Below are 22,107 nucleotides of genomic sequence, written 5' to 3'. Positions count from 1 at the left end.
TTACCTACTTGATCCTCTGCTACCTTCACTACTTCATCCCTCAGAGCTACCCATTCTATTTCTACTGTATTTCTTTCCCCCATTCCTGTCAATTGTTCCCTTATGCTCTCCCTAAAACTCTCTACAACCTCTGGTTTAGTCAGTTTATCAAGGTCCCATCCGCTTAAATTCCCACCTTTTTGCATTTTGTTCAGTTTTAATCTACAGTTCATAACCAACAGGTTTTGGTCATAGTCCACATCTGCCCCTGGAAGTGTCTTACAATTTAAAACCTGGTTCCTAAATGTCTGTCTTACCATTATATAATCTATCTGTTACCTTTTAGTATCTCCAGGGTTCTTCCATGTATACAGCCTTCTTTCATGTTTCTTGAACCCAGTGTTAGCTATGATTAATTTATGCTCTGTGCAAAATTCTACCAGACCGCTTCCTCTTTCATTTGTTGGCCCCAATCCATATTCACCTACTATGTTTCCTTCTCTCCGTTGTACTCTCGAATTCCAGCCACCCATGACCATAAAATTTTCGTCTTCCTTCACTACCTGAATAATTTCTTTTATCTCATCATACATTTCATCAATTTCTTCATCATTAGCAGAGCCAGTTGGCATATAAACTTGTAATACTGTAGTAGGCGTGGGCTTCGTCTCTAATTTCGCTTTGTGATAGAGGGCGCTGTAATAGTCACAAAGATATTAACAAATTGTGTGGTATTACAGGTAATCACGCTGTAACAGCATGCAGTATCAGAAATGATAAGTTCACAAAGGTACATATATCATATTGGAACAACCGACATAAAATGTTCAATCATACCTACGTTCTGTATTTTAATTTAAAAAACCTACCTGTTTCGAACTGTTCGTCTAAAATTGTTAGCCACATGTTTGTGACTATTACAGCGTCGTCTATCACAAAGCGAAAAAAGTTGTCCAACTAAAACATGCACATTTCTTTACGTACTACACGTATATATTAAAAAAGGGGGTTTCTTTTTAAAAATACAGTTGATATCCGTTTGACCTATGCCCGCGCCATCTAGTGTGCCAACCAGAGCGTCATCTGGTTTCCCCCTTCAAACTAGACAAGTTTCGTTCTTTGTAGTTTTTTCGTTGGACGCTTTTTTTGTGAGATATTTGGACCGGTCACGATCAATGGACCATCCTGTATATGTGCAAGCTGAAGATTAATGAAACGGAAAAACTGCAGGGACTGATACCTGAATGGAAATGGTGGAAAAAAATTCCTATAAATATGTGTCTCTGAAACAACAACAAATCGTCTCTGAACACCATATCTAGTACCTTCCGCCGCGGAAGTCGAACACGCGGCAGAACCAATGGACGTGGTCAGCCCATAGAGGGCTCCGCCTCCCCGGCAGCTATTCCGCTCAGCGAGAGCGCCACCGCTAAGCCACGTGCAGACAGCTGCTAATAGCCGCTCCCTCCGGTTTCGTATATAGTGACCCGCCTGCCCTAGTCCAGCCCAAACCTCCCCCTCCTGATCATCTTCTCCAGTTCGCTGATGACACCGCCTTCCCAGCCCTTTATCCTACCCTTCAGCAGTCCCAACGTACTCTCCAAACCCACCTTCACCAATTCACTGCTTGGTGCAACAGTGGTTCCTCCGTGTTAATCCCTCCAAGACCAGGCGAAAATCATAGACCCCACCACCCGCTCCTTCCGCCTCCATGATTTCTACCTCACCCTCAAATACCTTGGCCTCACCTGGACCTCATCTCCTTACCACCCAAAACAAAGCTCACAACCGCCTCCGCCTCCTGAAACTCCTGTCCAGCTGGAGGTGGGGTCTGCATCCTTCCACCATCCTTCACACCTACAAATCCTTCATCCGCCACATCCTCTGTTATGCCAGCATCGCTTGGATTTCCGCCCCTCCCCGGTTCTATCAAGCCCTCCAAATCATCGAACGCCATGCGCTGTGCCTCGCCTTCTGCATCCGCCTTCCGTCCCCCACGCACATCCTCTACGACCTCATCCCCTTCCCCCACCTTCTCCTTTTCCTTGAACACATCCGCACACTCTATATTGTCCGCCGTCTTGATCCCCCTCACCCCCTGGTTTCTCCCATCCTCTCAACCCCCAACCAGTTACCACGCCTTTACCGTTGTGTCCCACCCTCTCTCCATCTCCACACCCTCCATCTCTTTTCCCAACACATCTTCCACCATCTACCCCTCTCGGTTGATGAGCTTCGCCCTGACATCTATCCTTCCTACCAACTCTAACCCCTTCTTCCTGCCTCCACCTCTGGGCTCCCTTTCCTCCCCCTTCCTGAGCGGCTTCCCCCTCCTACTCCGCCTCCATCTTTTGTGCCTCCTTCCAGTGTCTCTGCACTCCCTCCTGCCCTGTCTTACCTCTTCCTCTCCCACCCCACGTGTCTCCTGCCTCTTCGTGAACCCACTGTTCATCCCGCCTCTCTTCATCCCGTAGCTGCCTCTTGATCTCCCCCCCCCCCCCCCTTTTCCATACTCTCTGACCTTTTCCCTCGGCAGGTCCCACCTGGCAGTTTTATTGTTCGTCGTGTGTGCTCCAAGTGAGTTTTAAGTGTGTTGTTCCGAAGTGTTTTTACTACTGTGGCCGACTTTTAACCTGTGCCTGCGCATTCAGTGTCTTCTCTGTGTTTTAAGAATTGCCAATTGTGTTTTTAACTTTCTGGTGACTGTCCGCCATGAACGTCTCCATGTCAGTGTATATTTTACCTCCATTTTCTCCCCATACTCTGTTTTACGTTCCCCTTTTTTATCTCCTTATGTGTTTATCATTTTATTCAGGGGCAGGGGAATGAAATCACAATAAAGAAAAAGAAACCTAGTCCAGCCAGTCTGGTACACGCTCTGGATTTCGTTTCTATCTCGACGGTACTGCGTTCTGGTCGTTGCTCGTTGTTGACATTTGCCTGGTTCTGGTTACGAGTGGATTTACGTTTGGTGTTTGGTGTTGTGGTTTCCACAAGCCTCCGTTGTTTATCTCTTCCTTGTTGTGTCGCTCATAGTCGCTCGTAGTCGGTCGTTGTCAGTTGTCGCTGGTCTGTTGCCCGACTCGTCCTGTGTTTACCCGGTGGTGCGTTCTTCACCGCCGGCGGCTTCCCCGCCTGGCGGCTCCGATCCGCGGCCCAAGGCGTTCCCACTGTTGGTTGTGGTTACTACACAATACAAGCTGCATTGCATCCACGTCACAACGGATGTTCGAAGTGGCCTCCATGGGATGTGTATTTCGTAAGGCAATTACGTGTCGGAGATGCGTATTGTTGGAGTACTAAGTAACCATGAAGTTATTCTGTGTGATTGTGAATAAAACGGTATTAAAAGTTTTTCTTTGCTTTATTGTTCTGAACACTATAAAGTTACAATAAAAGTTAAATATCTGCCGGTGTCGACATAGCAGAGAGTGATGTGTTCGCTGGAAAACGTGTGGTGTTTTCTGCATTTGTGTGGCTGCTGCAAGAATTCTTACAATCTATTCCGCCGAGTGAACAGGGCTGAATCCACCTCGGCTTTCATGTAGCTCAAAAAAAAAAAAAAAATGTTTCAAATGGCTCTACGCAATATGGAACTTAACATCTGAGGTCATCAGTCCCCTACACTTAGAACTACTTAAACCTAACTAAGGACATCACAGACATCAATGCTCGAGGCAGGATTCGAACCTGCGACCGTAGCAGCCACGTGGTTCCGCACTGAAGTGTCTAGAACCGCTTGTCCACTGCCGTCGGCTTTCATGTAGCCCCAGAGAAGGAAGTCTAGTTGATGAGGTTCAGGAATCTTGCCGGCCCTTGTACAGGACCTCCCAAGCCGATCCACCGATTGTGAAAGCTACTGGTTATTACCGGTCTGACTGTTTCTGCAAAAGATGCCCTGGGTTCCCTCATGCTGAAAACACATCCGCTTTCTAATACGTAGTCGGCAGGTGGACTTCCAAGACCTGAGCCGAGCAGGGAACTTATAACGCGCAACTAAGTTGTCACCCACGATACCGATCCATATGTCTACTGCAAAACGTCTCTAATATCCGGGCACATATGGGAATTGTGACTTTCCGAAAAAACTGAACCTCATCTATAAAACGCTGCGCCGTCAAGAAAAAGAGTGTTCATTAACCTGTTGCAGAAACCAGCGTACATACTGAAGACGAGGTGGATAGACTGTACTCTCATAGGACGATAAGGTTGAAGCAGATCTTCAGGTAACGCATCCCATACTAAACTATGGTGAATACTGAGCTCAGCAGAAATTTCCCCTTGTAATTGTTTCTGCGATGTTCTCAAAGTGGGACAGCACTTCTCCCTCGACGTTAGGTGTACACTCCGCCCGTGGTCTGCCAGTATTTGCCCTGGTTACCGCCAATGAGCTGGTATTCCCCAGTCGAGTGTGGACTAGTAAATTCGCAGTGATGTGGACATGTACGTGGAGAGGAACGTTCGCGATACATTCGCTGGAACTTCAACTATTCCTTCAGTCACGCCTTAAAGTGCCTGTGTCGCATTTCCCGCAAGTGTAGCGCTCCATGTTGACAACGCAACTGTCATGCAAGCAGTAGTGCTGCCTCTGCTTACTGACTCAGTGTCTAAGATTATGACACGACAACACGTCACGTACCTTAAACTAACATCTGATGTAAGAAAATCTGGTCCACTCGGATATTAACAGCGGCACGCACAGTGCTAACGCGATATGGGTTCTCGACGTACGTTTGCTTTACGAAATATATATTTTTGTCTCCTATATCATCCTTCTTAGTTTGGGCAATGAATTTTTAAATGTGTATATGCCGAAACGCCAAACAACTGGTATAGGTATGGCACTTGAAATACAGAGAGATACGTAGGCAGGAAGAATACGGCGCTGCGGTCGGCACCGCTATATAAGGAAACAAGTGTCTAGCGCAGTTGTTAGAACGGTTACTGCTGCTACAATGGTGGGCTGTCAAGATTGAAGGGAGTTTGGACGTGGTATTATAGTCGGCGCGCGAGCGATGGGACACAGTATCTCCTAGGTAGCGAGGAAGTAGGGATTTTCCCTTACGAGTGCACCGTGAATATCAGGAATCTGGTCAAACATCGACATCGCTGCAGCCGGAATAAGATCCTACAAGAACGGGACCAACGACGACTGAAGAGAATTCAATGCAAGGCCATCAACAAGTGTCAGTAGGCGAACCATTCAACGGAATATCATCGATATGGGCTTTCGGAGCCAAAGGCCCACTCGTGTAACCTTGATAACTGCAAGACACGTGGCTTTGCGCCTCCCCTGCGCCAGTCAACACCGACGTTGGACTGTTGATGACTGGAAAGATGTTGCCTGGGCGGAAGAACTTCGGTTCAAATTGTATCGAGCGGACGGACGTGTACGTGCACGGGGACAACCTCATGACTGCATGGACCGTGCACTTCAGCAAGGGACTGTTGAAGCTGGTGGAGTGTATGTAATGGTGTATGGGGCGCATGCAGTTGGAGTAATATGGAACGCTGATAATCTAGAAACGACTCTGACAGGTAACACGTACGTAAGCATCCTGTCTGATCGCCTGCATCCTTTCATGTATTTGTGAACTGCTACGGACTTGGGCAATTTCAGCAGAACAATGCAAAACCCCCACACGTCCGGAATTGCTACAGTGTGGCTCCAAGAACACTCCGCTGAGTTTAAATACTTCCGCCTGCCACCTAACTCCCCAGATATGAACGTTATCGAGCATATCTGGGATGCCTTACAATTTGCCGTTCAGAAGAGATCTCCACCTGCTCCTACTCTTACGGATGTATGGACAGCCGTGGTGTCAGTTCGCTCCGCTCCGCACCACTTGAGACATTGGTCGAGCCCACGCCACGCGGGGGCCTGACACGATGTTAGGCAGGTGCACCAGTTTCTTTTGCTCTTCACTGTATGCTTGCAAACTGCGGAGCACCCCTCGTTCAGCACGGAAACTACTGGTGACATATTGTTCTCGTAATATTCGTCAATATTTCGAACGCAGTGATGTGGCTACGGCGTTCCCGGTTTGGTGACGAGTGCTGTAATCAAATGTTAGAAGACTGCTGTAGACTGAGGCGACAATGCAGACGCGTGAGAATGGACGGGGGCGGAGTGCCGGGACGGTCGCGTGCTGCCGGTACTCACATTGAGCTGCATGACGATCTTGCTGTAGGCCCAGTGCCAGCGGTCGCGGGCCGACAGGACGCGGCGCTCGGGCTTCTCGGCGGGCGGCGGCGGGTGCACGACGAGCGAGACGGGCGCGGGCGACGACTGCTCCTCGTCCTCGAAGGACACGCTCTTCGACTTGGCCTCGCTGGACGGCGGCGGCTCCTCGCTGGGCGTGCGGCTCAGCTCGAGCGAGCCGGTGGCCGTGCCCGGCTGCGGGGGCGACGCCGCGTGCTGCTGCTGCGGGGGCGGCACGTACGGCTCGATGAGGCTGTTCTCGGGGGCGGCGGGCGGCGTCGCGAAGCGCTCCAGCAGCGCCGGCGGCGGCGGCGCCACCACGGTCGGCGAGTCGCGCCCGTAGCGGTGCTCCGACAGCGAAGACGCCTGCCGGCTCGCCGGCCCGGGGTACTTGTCCAGCTGCGTCGACGGCGTCGACCGGCCCTCGTGCTGCTGCTGCTGCTGGGGCGTCGAGCGGCCGCCCCCGAAACGGCCCTCCAGCTGCGGGGGCGGCGGCGGCGGGTACTTGTCCAGCTGCGCGGCGGGCGGCGACGCCGGGTAGCGGTCCAGCTGCGCCGCCGACGCCGACGGGCTGAGGCCGGCGCGGCCGTGCAGCGTGCCCAGCGCGGGCGGCGGGCTGCCCCTGGAGCCCAGCTTGTCCATCTGGCTGCCGCCGGGGCTCGTTCGGCCGCTGTACCTGTAAATCAAACTTTCGTTCTTACCGTTGAAAAACTTATCACCTGAAGGGAACATGTAAATTACTTATGACTTACTTCATTAATTAATTCAACCCTATCTACAATAATCCTGAATGGCAAAGAAATGGATTCAAATTTGTACCAAAACTGGTAATCGTACCCACATCTGCTGCTTATTCGGCATAAGCGTGATGCGTTACACCGTATTGGCACGGACTACCGTAGTACGTCCCTCTCACTGATACAAATTCCATCTCGAACTCCAGCCCGTTGCTACGTCTATGTCTAATAAGCGGGAGATCCAGGTTCGAATCCATGTGCTGCTACTGATTTTGACCCACTGTTTTGGCCTACATCGTGATCACACGTAAAGGCGAGACTCAATGTGTCCCAGGAACTCCAAATACATGCGATCGACCTAAACTGATTAGGGCCATGAGGCCCTCTCTTACATCACACCAGTGTTTCACGCATACAGTCTCTTCCTTTACGTCTTGGTTAAATAAAAAATAACAATTGTAATATGACATAGAGTATTAAAATGATGTCAGTGTCTATTGAGACCATGTGAGGAAATAATGTCTATAAATAATAACGTTAATACTGGTTGTATTTCTACTATTACAGCTGCTGTTGCCACTAACAGAAATAATAATAATAATAATAATAATAATAATAATAATAATAATGTCAAAATCTTACTAGGAGATTTCAATGCGCAGCTAGGCAAAGAAAGAAAATACAGGAAAACAATAGCAAACTTTCCAGCACATAAATCGAATAATCAAAATGGACGGAGATTGGTCGAATTCTGCACGATATTCAATCTTAAAATCATGTCAACGTATTTCAAGAAGAAACCATAAAAATGACATGGAGATCACCCAACTCACTCATTGGTGAATTCCAAATTGAACATGTAGCAATTTCCTATCCAAACCACAGAGAAATCGTAAGAAAGGGTGCACTCAGACCATTACCTAACGAGAATCAAACTACAGTTGAAACCTCAGAGGTTGACAGAAAGGAAGCCACTAATCCCAAAATTTGACACTAGCCGGATCCAACCATTTTTAGAGAAAATGCCCTCCAGCAAATGGAAGCAACTCAGAAGCAAACTAATCGAAACCGCACAAACACTGGAACCTCTGCAAAAAAGAAAAAAAAGCCCTAGGTGGAACGAAGAATATAAACAAGCAATCCAACCCCCACAGAAAGCATTTTGTTGTTGTTATTGTCTTCAGTCCTGAGACTGGTTTGATGCAGCTCTCCATGCTACTCTATCCTGTGCAAGCTTCTTCATCTCCCGGTACCTACTGCAACCCACATCCTTCTGAATCTGCTTAGTGTATTCATTTCTTGGTCTCCCTCTACGATTTTAACCCTCCTCGCTGCCCTCCAATACTAAGCTGGTGATCCCTTGATGCCTCAGAACATGTCCTGCCAACCGATCCCTTCTACTGGTCAAGTTGTGCCACAAACTTCTTTTCTCCCCAATCCTATTCAATACTTCCTCATTAGTTACGAGATCTACCCACCTAATCTTCAACATTCTTCTGTAGCACCACATTTCGAAAGCTTCTATTCTCTTCTCGTCCAAACTATTTATCGTCCATATTTCACTTCAATACATGGCTACACTCCATACAAATACTTTCAGAAATGACTTCCTGACACTTAAATCTATACTCGACGTCACCAAATTTCTCTTCTTCAGAAACGCCTTCCTTGCCATTGTCAGTCTACATTTTACATTCTCTCCACTTCGACCATAATCAGTTATTTTGCTCCCCAAATAGCAAAACTCCTTTACTACTTTAAGTGTCTCATTCCCGAATCTAACTCCCTCAGCATCACCCGACTTAATTCGACTACATTCCATTATTCTCGTTTTGCTTTTGTTGATGTTCATCTTATATCCTCCTTTCAAGACACTGTCCATTCCGTTCAACTGCTCTTCCAAGTCCTTTGCTGTCTCTGACAGAATTACAATGTCATCGGCAAACCTCAAAGTTTTTATTTCTTCTCCATGGATTTTAATACCTACGAATTTTTCTGTTGTTTCCTTTACTGCTTGCTCAATATACAGATTGAATAACATCGGGGAGAGACTAAAATCCTGTCTCTCTCCCTTCCCAACCACTGCTTCCCTTTCATGTCTCTCGACTCTTATAACTGCCATCTGGTTTCTGTACAAATTGTAAATAGCCTTTCGCTCCCTGTATTTTACTCCTGCCACCTTTAGAGTTTGAAAGAGAGGTTTCCAGTCAACATTGTCAAAAGCTTTCTCTAAGTCTACAAATTCTAGAAACGTAGGTTTGCCTTTCCTTTATCTTTCTTCTAAGATAAGTCGTAAGGTCAGTATTGCCTCACGTGTTCCAGTATTTCTACGGAATCCAAACAGATCTTCCCCGAGGTCGGCTTCTACTAGTTTATCCATTCAATAATGGTTCAAATGGCTCTGAGCACTATGGAACTCAACTGCTGTGGTCATTAGTCCCCTAGAACTTAGAACTACTTAAACCTAACTAACCTAAGGACATGCCCGAGGTAGAATTCGAACCTGCGACCGTAGCAGTCGCACGGTTCCGGACTGCGCGCCTAGAACCGCGAGACCACCGCGGCCGGCAGTTTATCCATTCGTCTGTAAAGAATTCGTGTTAGTATTTTGCAGCTGTGGCTAATTAAACTGATTGTTCGGTAATTTTCACATCTGTCAACACCTGCTTTCTTTGGAATTGGAATTATTATATTCTTCTTGAAGTCTGAGGGTATTTCTCCTGTTTCATACTTCTTGCTCACCAGATGGTACAGCTTTGTCAGGACTGGCTCTCCCAAGGCCGTCAGTAGTTCCAATGGAATGTTGTCTACTCTGGGGGCCTTGCTTCGACTCAGGTCCTTCAGTGCTCTGTCAAACTCTTCACGCAGTATCTCATCTCCCATTTCTAAAATATTGTCCCCAAGTACATCGCCCTTGTATAGACTCTCTATATACTCCTTCCACCTTTCTGCTTTCCCTTCCTTGCCTAGAACTGGGTTTCCATCTGAGCTCTTGATGTTCATGCAAGTGGTTCTCTTATCTCCAAAGGTCTCTTTAATTTTCCTGTAGGCAGTATCTATTTTGCCCCTAGTGAGATAAGCCTCTACATCCTTACATTTGTCCTCTAGCCATCCCTGCTTAGCCATTTTCCACTTCCTGTCGATGTCATTTTTGAGACGTTTCTATTCCTTTTTGCCTGCTTCATTTACTGCATTTTTATATTTTTTCCCTTCATCAATTAAATTCAATATTTCTTCTGTTACCCAAGGATTTCTACTAGCCCTCGTCTTTTTACCTAGTTGATCCTCTGCTGCCTTCACTACTTCATCCCTCAAAGTTACCCATTCTTCTTCTAATGTATTTCTTTCCCCCATTTCTGTCAATTGTTCCCTTATGCTCTCCCTGAAACTCTGTACAACCTCTTGTTCTTTCAGTTTATCCAGGTCCCATCTCCTTAAATTCCCACCTTTTTGCAGTTTCTTCAGTTTTAATCTACAGTTCATAATCAATAGATTGTGGTCAGAGTCCACATCTGCCCCTGGAAATGTCTTACAATTTAAAACCTGGTCCCTAAATCTCTGTCTTACCATTATATAATGTATCTGATACCTTCCAGTATCTCCAGGATTCTTCCACGTATACAATCTTCTTTTATGATTCTTGAACCAAGTGTTAGTTATGATTAAGTTATGCTCTGTGCAAAATTCTACCAGACGGTTTCCTCTTTCATTTCTCTCCCCCAATCCATATTTACCCACTATGTTTCCTTCCCTCCTTTTTCCTACTCTCGAATTCCAGGCACCCATGGCTATTAGATTTTGGTCTCCCTCCACTACGTGAATCATTTCTTTTATCGCATCATACATTTCTTCAATTTCTTCGTCATCTGCAGAGCCAGTTGGCATATAACTTGAACTACCGTAGCAGTCATAGGCTTCGTGTCTATCGTGGCCTCAATAATGCGTTCACTATGCTGTTTGTAGTAGGTCACACGCACTCCTATTTTTTTTGCTCATTATTAAACCTACTCCTGCATTACCCCTACTTCATTTTGTATTTATAACCCTATATTCACCTGACCAAAAGTCTTGTTCCTCCTGCCACCGAACTCCACTAATTCCCACTATATCTAACTTTAACCTATCCATTTCCCTTTTTAAATTTTCTAGCCTACCTGCCCGATTAAGGGATCTGACATTCCACGCTCCGATCCGTAGAACGCCAGTTTTCTTTCTCCAGATAACGGCATCCTCTTGAGTAGTCCCCGCCTGCAGATCCGAATGGGGGACTATTTTACCTCCGGAATATTTTACCCAAGAGGACGCCATCATTATTTAATTATACAGTAAAGCTGCATGCCCTCGGGAAAAATTACGGCCGTAGTTTCCCCTTGCTTTCAGCCGTTCGCAGTACCAGCACAGCAAGGCCGTTTTGAGTACTGTTACAAGGCCAGATCAGTCAATCATCCAGACTGTTGCCCTTGGAACTACTGAAAAGGCTGCTGCCCCTCTTCAGGAACCACATGTTTGTCTGGCCTCTCAACAGATACCCCTCCGTTGTGGTTGTACCTGCTACGGTCGCAGGTTCGAATCCTGCCTCGGGCATGGATGTGTGTGATGTCCTTAGGTTAGTTAGGTTTAACTAGTTCTAAGTCCTAGGGGACTGATGACCACAGCAGTTGAGTCCCATAGTGCTCAGAGCCATTTTTCAAATGGCACGACCCGTGTCGTTCTGCATACGGTTATCTGTATCGCTGAGGCACGCAAGCCTCCCCACCAACGACAAGGTCCATGGTTTATGGGGGAGGACAGAAATCATACAGTAATTGAAACAGCAGAAAGACTGAGAAGAATTACAGAACATTCTTGGCAGTGAGGAAAGAGACTGCCCTATTAATGAGAAAGACAAAAAGCAATTTCGAGAAGGACCAGTTACTTCAAATCGAGAAAGACTTTGAAAGAAACAAGAGGCGAAATTTTTACAAGAATTTCAAAACAAAGCTCAGAGGATATCAGCCGCAAAATCTTTGCTTCAAGAAAGGAACTGGGCAATTTGCTCTGAGTAATCAAGAAAATTACGAAGAACTTGGAAGATATTTTGAAAAACTGCTGAACTGCCCAGAACCAATACAAAGATTTCCGCCTCAGGAACCTGAATCCACAAACTCAAACTCATTATCACCGAATGTAGAGGAAATCACCAAACAAGTCACACGTCTTAAAAGCAATAAATCTGCAGGTGAAGCTGGAACCGTAGCGGAAATCCTCAAATCGACAGGTCCAAATACTATAAAAGAAATCACCAAAATGATACATCCGGCAAGCAGAACGAATTCCGGACGACTGAAAAAATGCATTAATGCACCCTGTACACAAGAAAGGAGATAGATCGGGTACAAACAACTATAAGAGAATCTCACTGATATCAGTAGCTTACAAAATTCTATCCCAGTGCCTTCTCGATAGAGCACAACAACAACAACTAGAACCGAAAATTGGAGAATATCAGGCAGGATTCAGATCAGGCCGTTCATGTACAGAGCAAATTCTGAACTTAAAACTGATCTTAAGACATCAGAGAATAAGTGGCAAAGATGAAGTTTGCACATTTGTTCACTTTTGCGTACGATTCAGTTGATCGTCAATCATTAATCCAAATATTTTAGATCTGAAAACACTTGCAATCGTACAACAGATATTGACAGACACAAAATCTAGAGTCAAATTTATGGGGGAAATCTCTGAACCTTTTCTGATCAAAACATGAGTAACACAAGGAGATGGACCCTCTCCACTACTGTTCAACCGAGCGAGGTGGCGCAGTGGTTAGCACACTGGACTCGCATTCGGGAGGACGACGGTTCAATCCCGTCTCCGGCCATCCTGATTTAGGTTTTCCGTGATTTCCCTAAATCGTTTCAAGCAAATGCCGGGATGGTTGCTTTGAAAGGGCACGGCCGATTTCCTTCCCCATCCTTCCCTAACCCGAGCTTGCGCTCCGTCTCTGATGTTCTCGTTGTCGACGGGACGTTAAACACTACTAACCTAACCTAACTACTGTTCAACTGCGTCCTCAAGATTGGCCAACCAATTACACTCGGTAGAAGAAAATTAATAGTAGATTGCTTAGCATTTGCAGACGATCTAGACATCTTAACTCGCGATGTTTCAACAGCCAAAAAAAGATTAAACTCCTGAAAGAAACTGCGGAAAAAGTCGGCCTGCAAGTATTTTTTGAAAAGGCAGAACATATGACTTGCAACAAGCAAGCACCAGAATTCATGGAGACAAAATATGACAAAATTAAACGAGTTCCACAATTTAAATATCTCGATGAAACGGTTCAGGAAAATGGAATAGAAACGAAATCCAACGAAGTCAGATGCCAAAAGATTGACAAAGTTTATCGACTCACTCAAAATACCTACAATAAAACATGTCTCCACGCATACAAAACTACGACATTACATTACCGTCATAAAACCAGAATGTCTATATGGATCAGAGGCACTAATTTTAAACAGGAAAATAGACATAGAAAACATTCAGAAAAAAGGAACGGAAGATCATAATTTTAGGCCCAAAACTTGTAGATGAACAGTATCGGCTCAGAGGCAAACAGGAAATCAAACAATAATATTCACAGTGACATTACAAAACGCAGAGTAAGATTCTATGGACACATCAAAAGAATGAATCCGGACACACTTACAAAGGAATCAGTTGAATTTTATAAAAGCAGGGGTAAATCTAAAACAGACCCAATGAAATGGACTGGCGAAATCAAAACAGATCTGAAACTACTAGGAATTACAACAGAGGATATCCAAAACAGGGAAATCTTCAGATCCAAAATTCCCAAGTGGCAAGTTAGCTAAGAGGGGAAACCAGAGAAAAAGACTGGAACAACGTGGTCTCAAGAAAGTAAAGAAGCCCACAGCAAAAGAATGAAAAAAGTGTGGCCACTGAGTACTTTGGGCAGTCCTAATGGGCTCAATCGCGATAAAAAATTAAATAAAGTAATAATAATGATAGTGACAGATAGAAAAGAATTCATAGATACACAGAATAGATGTCTTCTGATATAGCGAGCTGTGTGGAAAGGAAATTTGAGGAGACTGCACCACCTAAGAATGCAGGAAAATGAGGAAGACCTAGCAGGAAACAAGGATGTACAGGGATAATGACTACGTACCCATTCTGACAGTACATTATTAAAGCTATTTGCTAGAAGCTGGTAGGCCAAACAGACATTTCGAAATCAGGTGTCGGATTTTAGGAAGTACCAAAGAGCAAATGTATGGGGTGTATCAAAACGTATGTTACAAGACATGATGGTTGGTAGACAGTTATCATGTGAGCAGATTTTGCTAACAAACCTTAATTTCGTTAACGCTTTCATTGCGCCTCTGAAACGTAGAGGAGGACGTAGGCAGTTTGGACCACACAAGCTAGGCTATAACATGCACATCCCCGTCAGTAAACACTGGTTCTTTTCACTTATATAAAGTTCTCAATACGACCGCCACAACTTCGATATATTTCGTGCAACACCTGATGCTGTCGTGCTGAACCCTTGGAAAGATTCCCGACATGTTACAGATGACTCCAGCTGCCAAGTGTATTTTTGCCATACCACCTTGTGGTGACTCCACGACTGTGTTGTGCACCTCACTTTTCAATTACCCCCCAAACGAAAAACCAGTGGTGTCACGTCTGGTGAACAGAGGTGGGCTATTGTGCCTGCACGTCCAGTTCATCAGGCCTCATTGAGCTGGCCACGTAGCATACTGTTAGTGTGGGCTGGAGTGCCATCCTGCTGGAACCACATGGTGTGACAAATTTCCAAAGGCACCTCAGCCAACAACCAGGGTGAGACCTCTCGAAGAAATACAAGGTAACTGGGACCATTAATTCTTACCGGCCTGAGACACAGGCCTGTGACATGGTCATCGATGAGACGCACACACACGCTGTCAGCAAAACGACGTGGACGGCCTCAGATACGCAGTACATCTAGATTTTCTTCCATACGAATATGGTTATTTCTGGTGGTAAACATGCCTTTTCTAGTGAATGTGCACTCTTCAGAAAAATATAATACATCATGGAAAGCGAGGATTCTGCGTACTTCGTTCGAGCAGTCATCAGAAAAAGCTGAGTCAATGGGAAAAGTAGTTTTGATGCATCGCGTGACCCTTCTAGGGCTCGTAGGGACAAAGATGCCCATCGTATAGTGTGTGCCACATGGTTCACACCCATGGAGTGTGCTACATTTCTTGTTTTCGTAAAGGCTGTTCCGCAAAACGCTGACGTACAGCTTCTTCCAATGCTGTTGTGCAGCGTCTCTGCAAGTGCGCAGTGTTGTGAAGGTTAGGAGGTAAGCTGATCATTTCACATAAACGCCACTCCGGTCTTACAGACATGGCGTGGGGTGGATGAGGCCTTTTAGGATAAAGTTCTTTATACAGCTAGTAAGCTTGTTTTGCCTTCCTTCGGGCTTTCCTGTACGAGAGAAACACGTCTGTGTACCCTGCAATTCTGTAACGTTCCTATTTTATGATAGCCACATAAGTGACTGAGAACTACGTACTGTATGAAACTACGGAACACAAGACGGTACTGCACTCTACCGTTGTCTACGTAACACTATGGACTGCCATGTGTTTCACGTAACGAATAAAGCAGCAAGACTGGTAAAAACTCTGGCCTCGAAATACACACACAAGTCCTCTGCTGCTGGTCTGTGTTGGTTTGCTTATTTACGTTTCCGTTTCGGAGTCTCTAATGCGCCAACGGTCTCAGAGCGATTGCAATTTACATTGCCTACTTGACTCCTTGCCCAGCTTGTGTAGTCGAAAATGTGTATGTTCTCTTCCACATTTCAGAGATGCTAGCATGCAAACGAAGCGTTTTCGAACATACATTTATTAGTAAACTACTCTTACTTTGTACTCGTCTACCAACGACCTCACCTTGCGAGATACCTTTTGATACACCATATGGATTCAGATCACACTGTAAAAACGACTGGAGACACACCCTAAGTTCTCAGGGGTAGCGCTAAGTGTCTACGGCAGAACGACATGTCTGGTGCAGCCGTAATAGATTGTACACTGACGTGACAGAAGTCATAGGATTGTGCTGAGAACACATGCAGGTGACTGTGGTGTCGCGTACACGAGGTAAAAAACGGCAGTGCATTGGCGAAGCTGCTATTTGTACGCAGGTGCTTCACGTCAAAAGGTTTCCGACATGATTATGGCCGCACGACGAGATTAACAGCCTCTGAGTGAGGAATGGAAATAGACCCAGAGTGCCAACAATGTGCCAAGAATACCACATAACAGGCATTATCCCTCGCCACGGACAAAGCAGTGACCGACAGCTTTCACTTAACGACGGACAACAGCGGGGGTTAAGTAGAGTTGTCAGTTTTAACAGTGAAGCAACACTCTGTGAACTAACCGTAGAAATCAGTGGCTACGTACGACGAACGCATCCGTTAGGACAGTGCAGCGAAGTGGGGCGCTAATGGGTCACGGCAACAGACAACTGACGCGAGTGTCTTTACTAACAGCATGATATCCCCTGCAGCGCCTCTTCTAGGCTCCTCACAATGTCGGTTGTACCCTACAAAGCTGGAAAACCCTCGCCCCATCAAATGAGTCTGTTTCAGTTGGTAAGAGCTGATGGTAGGGTTATAACGTGGTGCGGACCCCACGAAGCCGTAGACCGAAGTTATCAGAATGGCATTGTGAAAGCTCGTGGTGGCTCCCATAATGGTGTGGGCTGCGTTTAGAAGGAATAAACTGGATCATTTGGTCCAACTGCAGCGATTATTGACTGGAAATGGTTATTTTCAGCTATTTGGAGACCTTTTGTAGGCATTCATGGACTTCCTGATCCCAAACAACTATGTTACGCCACTGAGCCACAATTGCTCGTGAATCGTTTGAAAAACATTTTTGACAATTTGAGCGAATAATTTTTAAAGCTAAATCGTCCGACATGAATCCTATCGAATATTTATGGGGCGTATTGGAGAAGTCAGTTCGTGCGCAACATTCTTGCCATTGTGGGAAGTGTGGGTGTGGGTGAATATTTGTGCAGGGGATTTCTGACGACTTATTGAGTCCACGCCACGGCGAGCTGCCGAGCTCCGCCGGCAAAAAGGAGGTCCGACATCATGTTGGGCACTATTTCGTGACTTCAGTGTATACACAAAACTTCCCCTTGAGTTATTCCATCTGTTACCGAAAATCGTCTCAAAAATTCCTAAATTAGTTCCTGAGATAGGCCATCGTACAGGGACAGAAATAAGAGGCAGGGGACTTAAACATAGTAATATGCGTATACTGTGTTATCAGAAGTGTTCTAACATGCCTTTGTAACTCGGAATTGACTCCTAGATGTCACGGGAGGCGGAACCGCCAGTAAAAAAGGAATCAGAATAGCTCGCTGAGGATAGTCCAGTCACTTCGACTGCAGACAAGTCTTTGGGTCAAGGCCGTTTCAACTCTTCTAAGGCTGCCGGCATCGGCTGCTGGTTATGTGAATGTGAAATTGAAATGCGAGGGAACAACCGCGAGTAAACCGAGACAAGGCAAACACCGTGTGCTGACGTACTGGGGCATCGAGCATTGTAGAGGGTGACTATAAAAAAGTAGCACGAACTCAGCGGAAGAAATCACTCGCGAGTTCCTGAGAGCTGTAAGCAGTCCTGCTAGTTCAGTAACTGTGCACAGGGAGTTAAGAAGAAGGCGTACAGCGGGCGAGCAGCTGCTCGTGAGGCACACATTTCTGTCGGTGCTGAGCGTCACTCGAGGAGAGGTGACGGGTGGCGCCACTGGAAACAAGTGGCGAATCACCACTCCAGTCGAACGGCTATGCCACCTTGCACCACCTCCCATTCGAAGAGAAATAGCAGCAAACAGGGAAAGCACGAAACTGGAGCAGGGAAAACGCTTCCCATGCATGGGCAGCAACCCGACTAAAGTCAAGGAAAAATTTCCTCAGAGCATTGGAAAAACTAACAACCACTGATGAAGAATCCAGGCTGTAACTATGGAGGGCTGAGACATCCCACCCCCCTGGTTGGAAAATATTTGAATCTTTACCCCTGGCCATGTCGAGAATTGGCCAATCTGGAAGTCCTTGAATAAGCTGACGTTGGGCTTGGTCAAAATAGAAAAAATGGGGGTGCATTGAAGAAAACAAAATTCAGTGTGCAGTAGGGATGGACACAGCCTTCAACATATGCTTCAGTGGCGACTGTGTCCAGGCACCTGCAGAGAAGGTGACCTTCACCATGCGGCGGAAAATATACTGGAAGTGGCTAAATTTTGGTCAAAGATTATATATACTCTGTTGATTTGTCAAAAACTGTATAAGCTTCCTTTTATGCGTGTTTATGACACGAGAGTAATAATAATTGCACTCAAGTAAACGCTAAATGGGAGAGGATACGAAAGCATTTTACAGCATTGTCTGCTGCGCACAGTAGAGGAACGGTTAGGATAGGATGGTTGTGCGTATCAGCATGACTATTCATCATGTCATAAAGCAGTATCTGTGAATCAGTGGCCCTATCCTGAAACGGACTAACCTGCCCGCAGTCCCAACTTGAACCATATCGAACACTGTGGGTATGAGTTACCACAGCCAGTTGGCAGCTTGCACCAGCGTCAACATCACCATCTTCTGTTGTTCTGGCTGTTGAGGAAGGATGTACTGCCATTCCTCAATCGGCATTCAGTCGCCTCAGAGTTCAGGCTGCCATAAAGGACAAGGGTGGACACAGCCCATATCAAAGCCCACTAATAGGTGTCCAGACACTTTTGATCACTTAGTGTAAGACTCTTAGGAATGGAATAATTAGGAAGTGCAGCGAAGCCATGGCGAAATAGTTTCAGAAAAATGTGAAGGAATCTAAAGATAGCTCGGAAAGATTTATGCAGCTCATCGACATGTCAAAATAAACTTAGGAGAAATTAATGGCAACGTTAACAATGCAAGAGGAATTTCATTGCTAAACAGAGAATAGAGGGTGGACAGACGGAAAGAGCACAATGAAGGCTTCTAGGACAGGGATAACTTGTGGCTTCTAGAAGAGGGATAACTTGTGGCTGCTAGGAGAGGGATAACTTGGGGCTTCTAGGACAGGGATAACTTGGGGCTTCTAGGACAGGGATAACTTGGGGCTTCTAGAAGAGGGATAACTTGTGGCTGCTAGGAGAGGGATAACTTGTGGCTTCTAGGAGAAGGATAACTTGTGGCTTCTAGGAGAGGGATAACTTGTGGCTTCTAGGAGAGGGATAACTTGTGGCTTCTAGGAGAGGGATAACTTGTGGCTTCTAGGACAGGGATAACTTGTGGCTTCTAGGAGAGGGATAACTTGTGGCTTCTAGGAGAGGGATAACTTGTGGCTGCTAGGAGAGGGATAACTTGGGGCTGCTAGGAGAGGGATAACTTGGGGCTTCTAGGACAGGGATAACTTAGGGCTTCTAGGACAGGGATAACTTGGGGCTTCTAGGACAGGGATAACTTGGGGCTTCTAGGACAGGGATAACTTGGGGCTTCTAGGACAGGGATAACTTGGGGCTTCTAGGACAGGGATAACTTGGGGCTTCTAGGACAGGGAAAACTTGTGGCTTCTAGGAGAGGGATAACTTGTGGCTTCTAGGAGAGGGATAACTTGTGGCTTCTAGGAGAGGGATAACTTGTGGCTTCTAGGAGGGATAACTTGTGGCTGCTAGGAGAGGGATAACTTGGGGCTTCTAGGACTGGGATAACTTGGGGCTTCTAGGAGAGGGATAACTTGTGGCTTCTAGGACAGGGATAACTTGTGGCTTCTAGGACAGGGATAACTTGTGGCTTCTAGGACAGGGATAACTTGTGGCTTCTAGGAGAGGGATAACTTGTGGCTTCTAGGAGTGGGATAACTTGTGGCTTCTAGGAGTGGGATAACTTGTGGCTTCTAGGAGTGGGATAACTTGTGGCTTCTAGGAGAGGGATAACTTGTGGCTTCTAGGAGAGGGATAACTTGTGGCTTCTAGGAGAGGGATAACTTGTGGCTTCTAGGAGAGGGATAACTTGTGGCTGCTAGGAGAGGGATAACTTGTGGCTTCTAGGACTGGGATAACTTGTGGCTTCTAGGACTGGGATAACTTGGGGCTTCTAGGACAGGGATAACTTGTGGCTTCTAGGACAGGGATAACTTGTGGCTTCTAGGACAGGGATAACTTGTGGCTTCTAGGACAGGGATAACTTGTGGCTTCTAGGACAGGGATAACTTGTGGCTTCTAGGAGAGGGATAACTTGTGGCTTCTAGGACAGGGATAACTTGTGGCTTCTAGGACAGGGATAACTTGTGGCTTCTAGGACAGGGATAACTTGTGGCTTCTAGGACAGGGATAACTTGTGGCTTCTAGGACAGGGATAACTTGTGGCTTCTAGGAGAGGGATAACTTGTGGCTTCTAGGAGAGGGATAACTTGTGGCTTCTAGGAGAGGGATAACTTGTGGCTTCTAGGAGAGGGATAACTTGTGGCTTCTAGGAGAGGGATAACTTGTGGCTTCTAGGACTGGGATAACTTGGGGCTTCTAGGAGAGGGATAACTTGTGGCTTCTAGGACAGGGATAACTTGTGGCTTCTAGGACAGGGATAACTTGTGGCTTCTAGGACAGGGATAACTTGTGGCTTCTAGGACAGGGATAACTTGTGGCTTCTAGGACAGGGATAACTTGTGGCTTCTAGGAGAGGGATAACTTGTGGCTTCTAGGAGTGGGATAACTTGTGGCTTCTAGGAGTGGGATAACTTGTGGCTTCTAGGAGTGGGATAACTTGTGGCTTCTAGGAGTGGGATAACTTGTGGCTTCTAGGAGTGGGATAACTTGTGGCTTCTAGGAGAGGGATAACTTGTGGCTTCTAGGAGAGGGATAACTTGTGGCTTCTAGGAGAGGGATAACTTGTGGCTTCTAGGAGAGGGATAACTTGTGGCTGCTAGGAGAGGGATAACTTGTGGCTTCTAGGACTGGGATAACTTGTGGCTTCTAGGACTGGGATAACTTGGGGCTTCTAGGACAGGGATAACTTGTGGCTTCTAGGACAGGGATAACTTGTGGCTTCTAGGACAGGGATAACTTGTGGCTTCTAGGACAGGGATAACTTGTGGCTTCTAGGACAGGGATAACTTGTGGCTTCTAGGACAGGGATAACTTGTGGCTTCTAGGACAGGGATAACTTGTGGCTTCTAGGACAGGGATAACTTGTGGCTTCTAGGACAGGGATAACTTGTGGCTTCTGGAACAGGGATAACTTGTGGCTTCTAGGACAGGGATAACTTGTGGCTTCTAGGAGAGGGATAACTTGTGGCTTCTAGGAGAGGGATAACTTGTGGCTTCTAGGAGAGGGATAACTTGTGGCTTCTAGGAGAGGGATAACTTGTGGCTTCTAGGAGAGGGATAACTTGTGGCTTCTAGAAGAGGGATAACTTGGGGCTGCTAGGAGAGGGATAACTTGGGGCTTCTAGGACAGGGATAACTTGTGGCTTCTAGGACAGGGATAACTTGTGGCTGCTAGGAGAGGGATAACTTGGGGCTTCTTGGACTGGGATAACTTGGGGCTTCTAGGACTGGGATAACTTGTGGCTTCTAGGACTGGGATAACTTGGGGCTTCTAGGACTGGGATAACTTGGGGCTTCTAGGACTGAGATAACTTGGGGCTTCTAGGACTGGGATAACTTGTGGCTTCTAGGAGAGGGATAACTTGTGGCTTCTAGGAGAGGGATAACTTGTGGCTTCTAGGAGAGGGATAACTTGTGGCTTCTAGGAGAGGGATAACTTGTGGCTTCTAGGAGAGGGATAACTTGTGGCTTCTAGGAGAGGAATAACTTGTTGCTGCTAGGAGAGGGATAACTTGGGGCTTCTAGGACTGGGATAACTTGTGGCTTCTAGGACAGGGATAACTTGTGGCTTCTAGGACAGGGATAACTTGTGGCTTCTAGGAGAGGGATAACTTGTGGCTTCTAGGAGAGGGATAACTTGTGGCTTCTAGGAGAGGGATAACTTGTGGCTTCTAGGAGAGGGATAACTTGTGGCTTCTAGGAGAGGGATAACTTGTGGCTTCTAGGAGAGGGATAACTTGTGGCTTCTAGGAGAGGGATAACTTGTGGCTTCTAGGAGAGGGATAACTTGTGGCTTCTAGGA

At 46.3% G+C, this 22,107-nt stretch overlaps 1 protein-coding gene across 1 annotated transcript in view; it reads right to left on the bottom strand.

The window, feature by feature from the left end:
- Window positions 1-6,049: 6,049 nt before the first annotated feature.
- Window positions 6,050-22,107, bottom strand: part of LOC126281759 (serine/arginine repetitive matrix protein 1-like) — a 110,347-nt gene continuing 94,289 nt past the window's right edge. The window contains exon 5 of the mRNA XM_049980957.1: window positions 6,050-6,857. Coding sequence (XP_049836914.1) covers window positions 6,050-6,857 — 808 coding nt within the window. The remainder of the gene's footprint in view (window positions 6,858-22,107) is intronic.

The sequence above is a fragment of the Schistocerca gregaria genome, chromosome 7 (genome assembly GCF_023897955.1).
Source record: "Schistocerca gregaria isolate iqSchGreg1 chromosome 7, iqSchGreg1.2, whole genome shotgun sequence".
Taxonomy (NCBI): Eukaryota; Metazoa; Arthropoda; class Insecta; order Orthoptera; family Acrididae; genus Schistocerca; species Schistocerca gregaria.
Note: the sequence above shows the minus strand (reverse complement) of the source record. Positions and strands in the feature narration are given on the sequence as shown.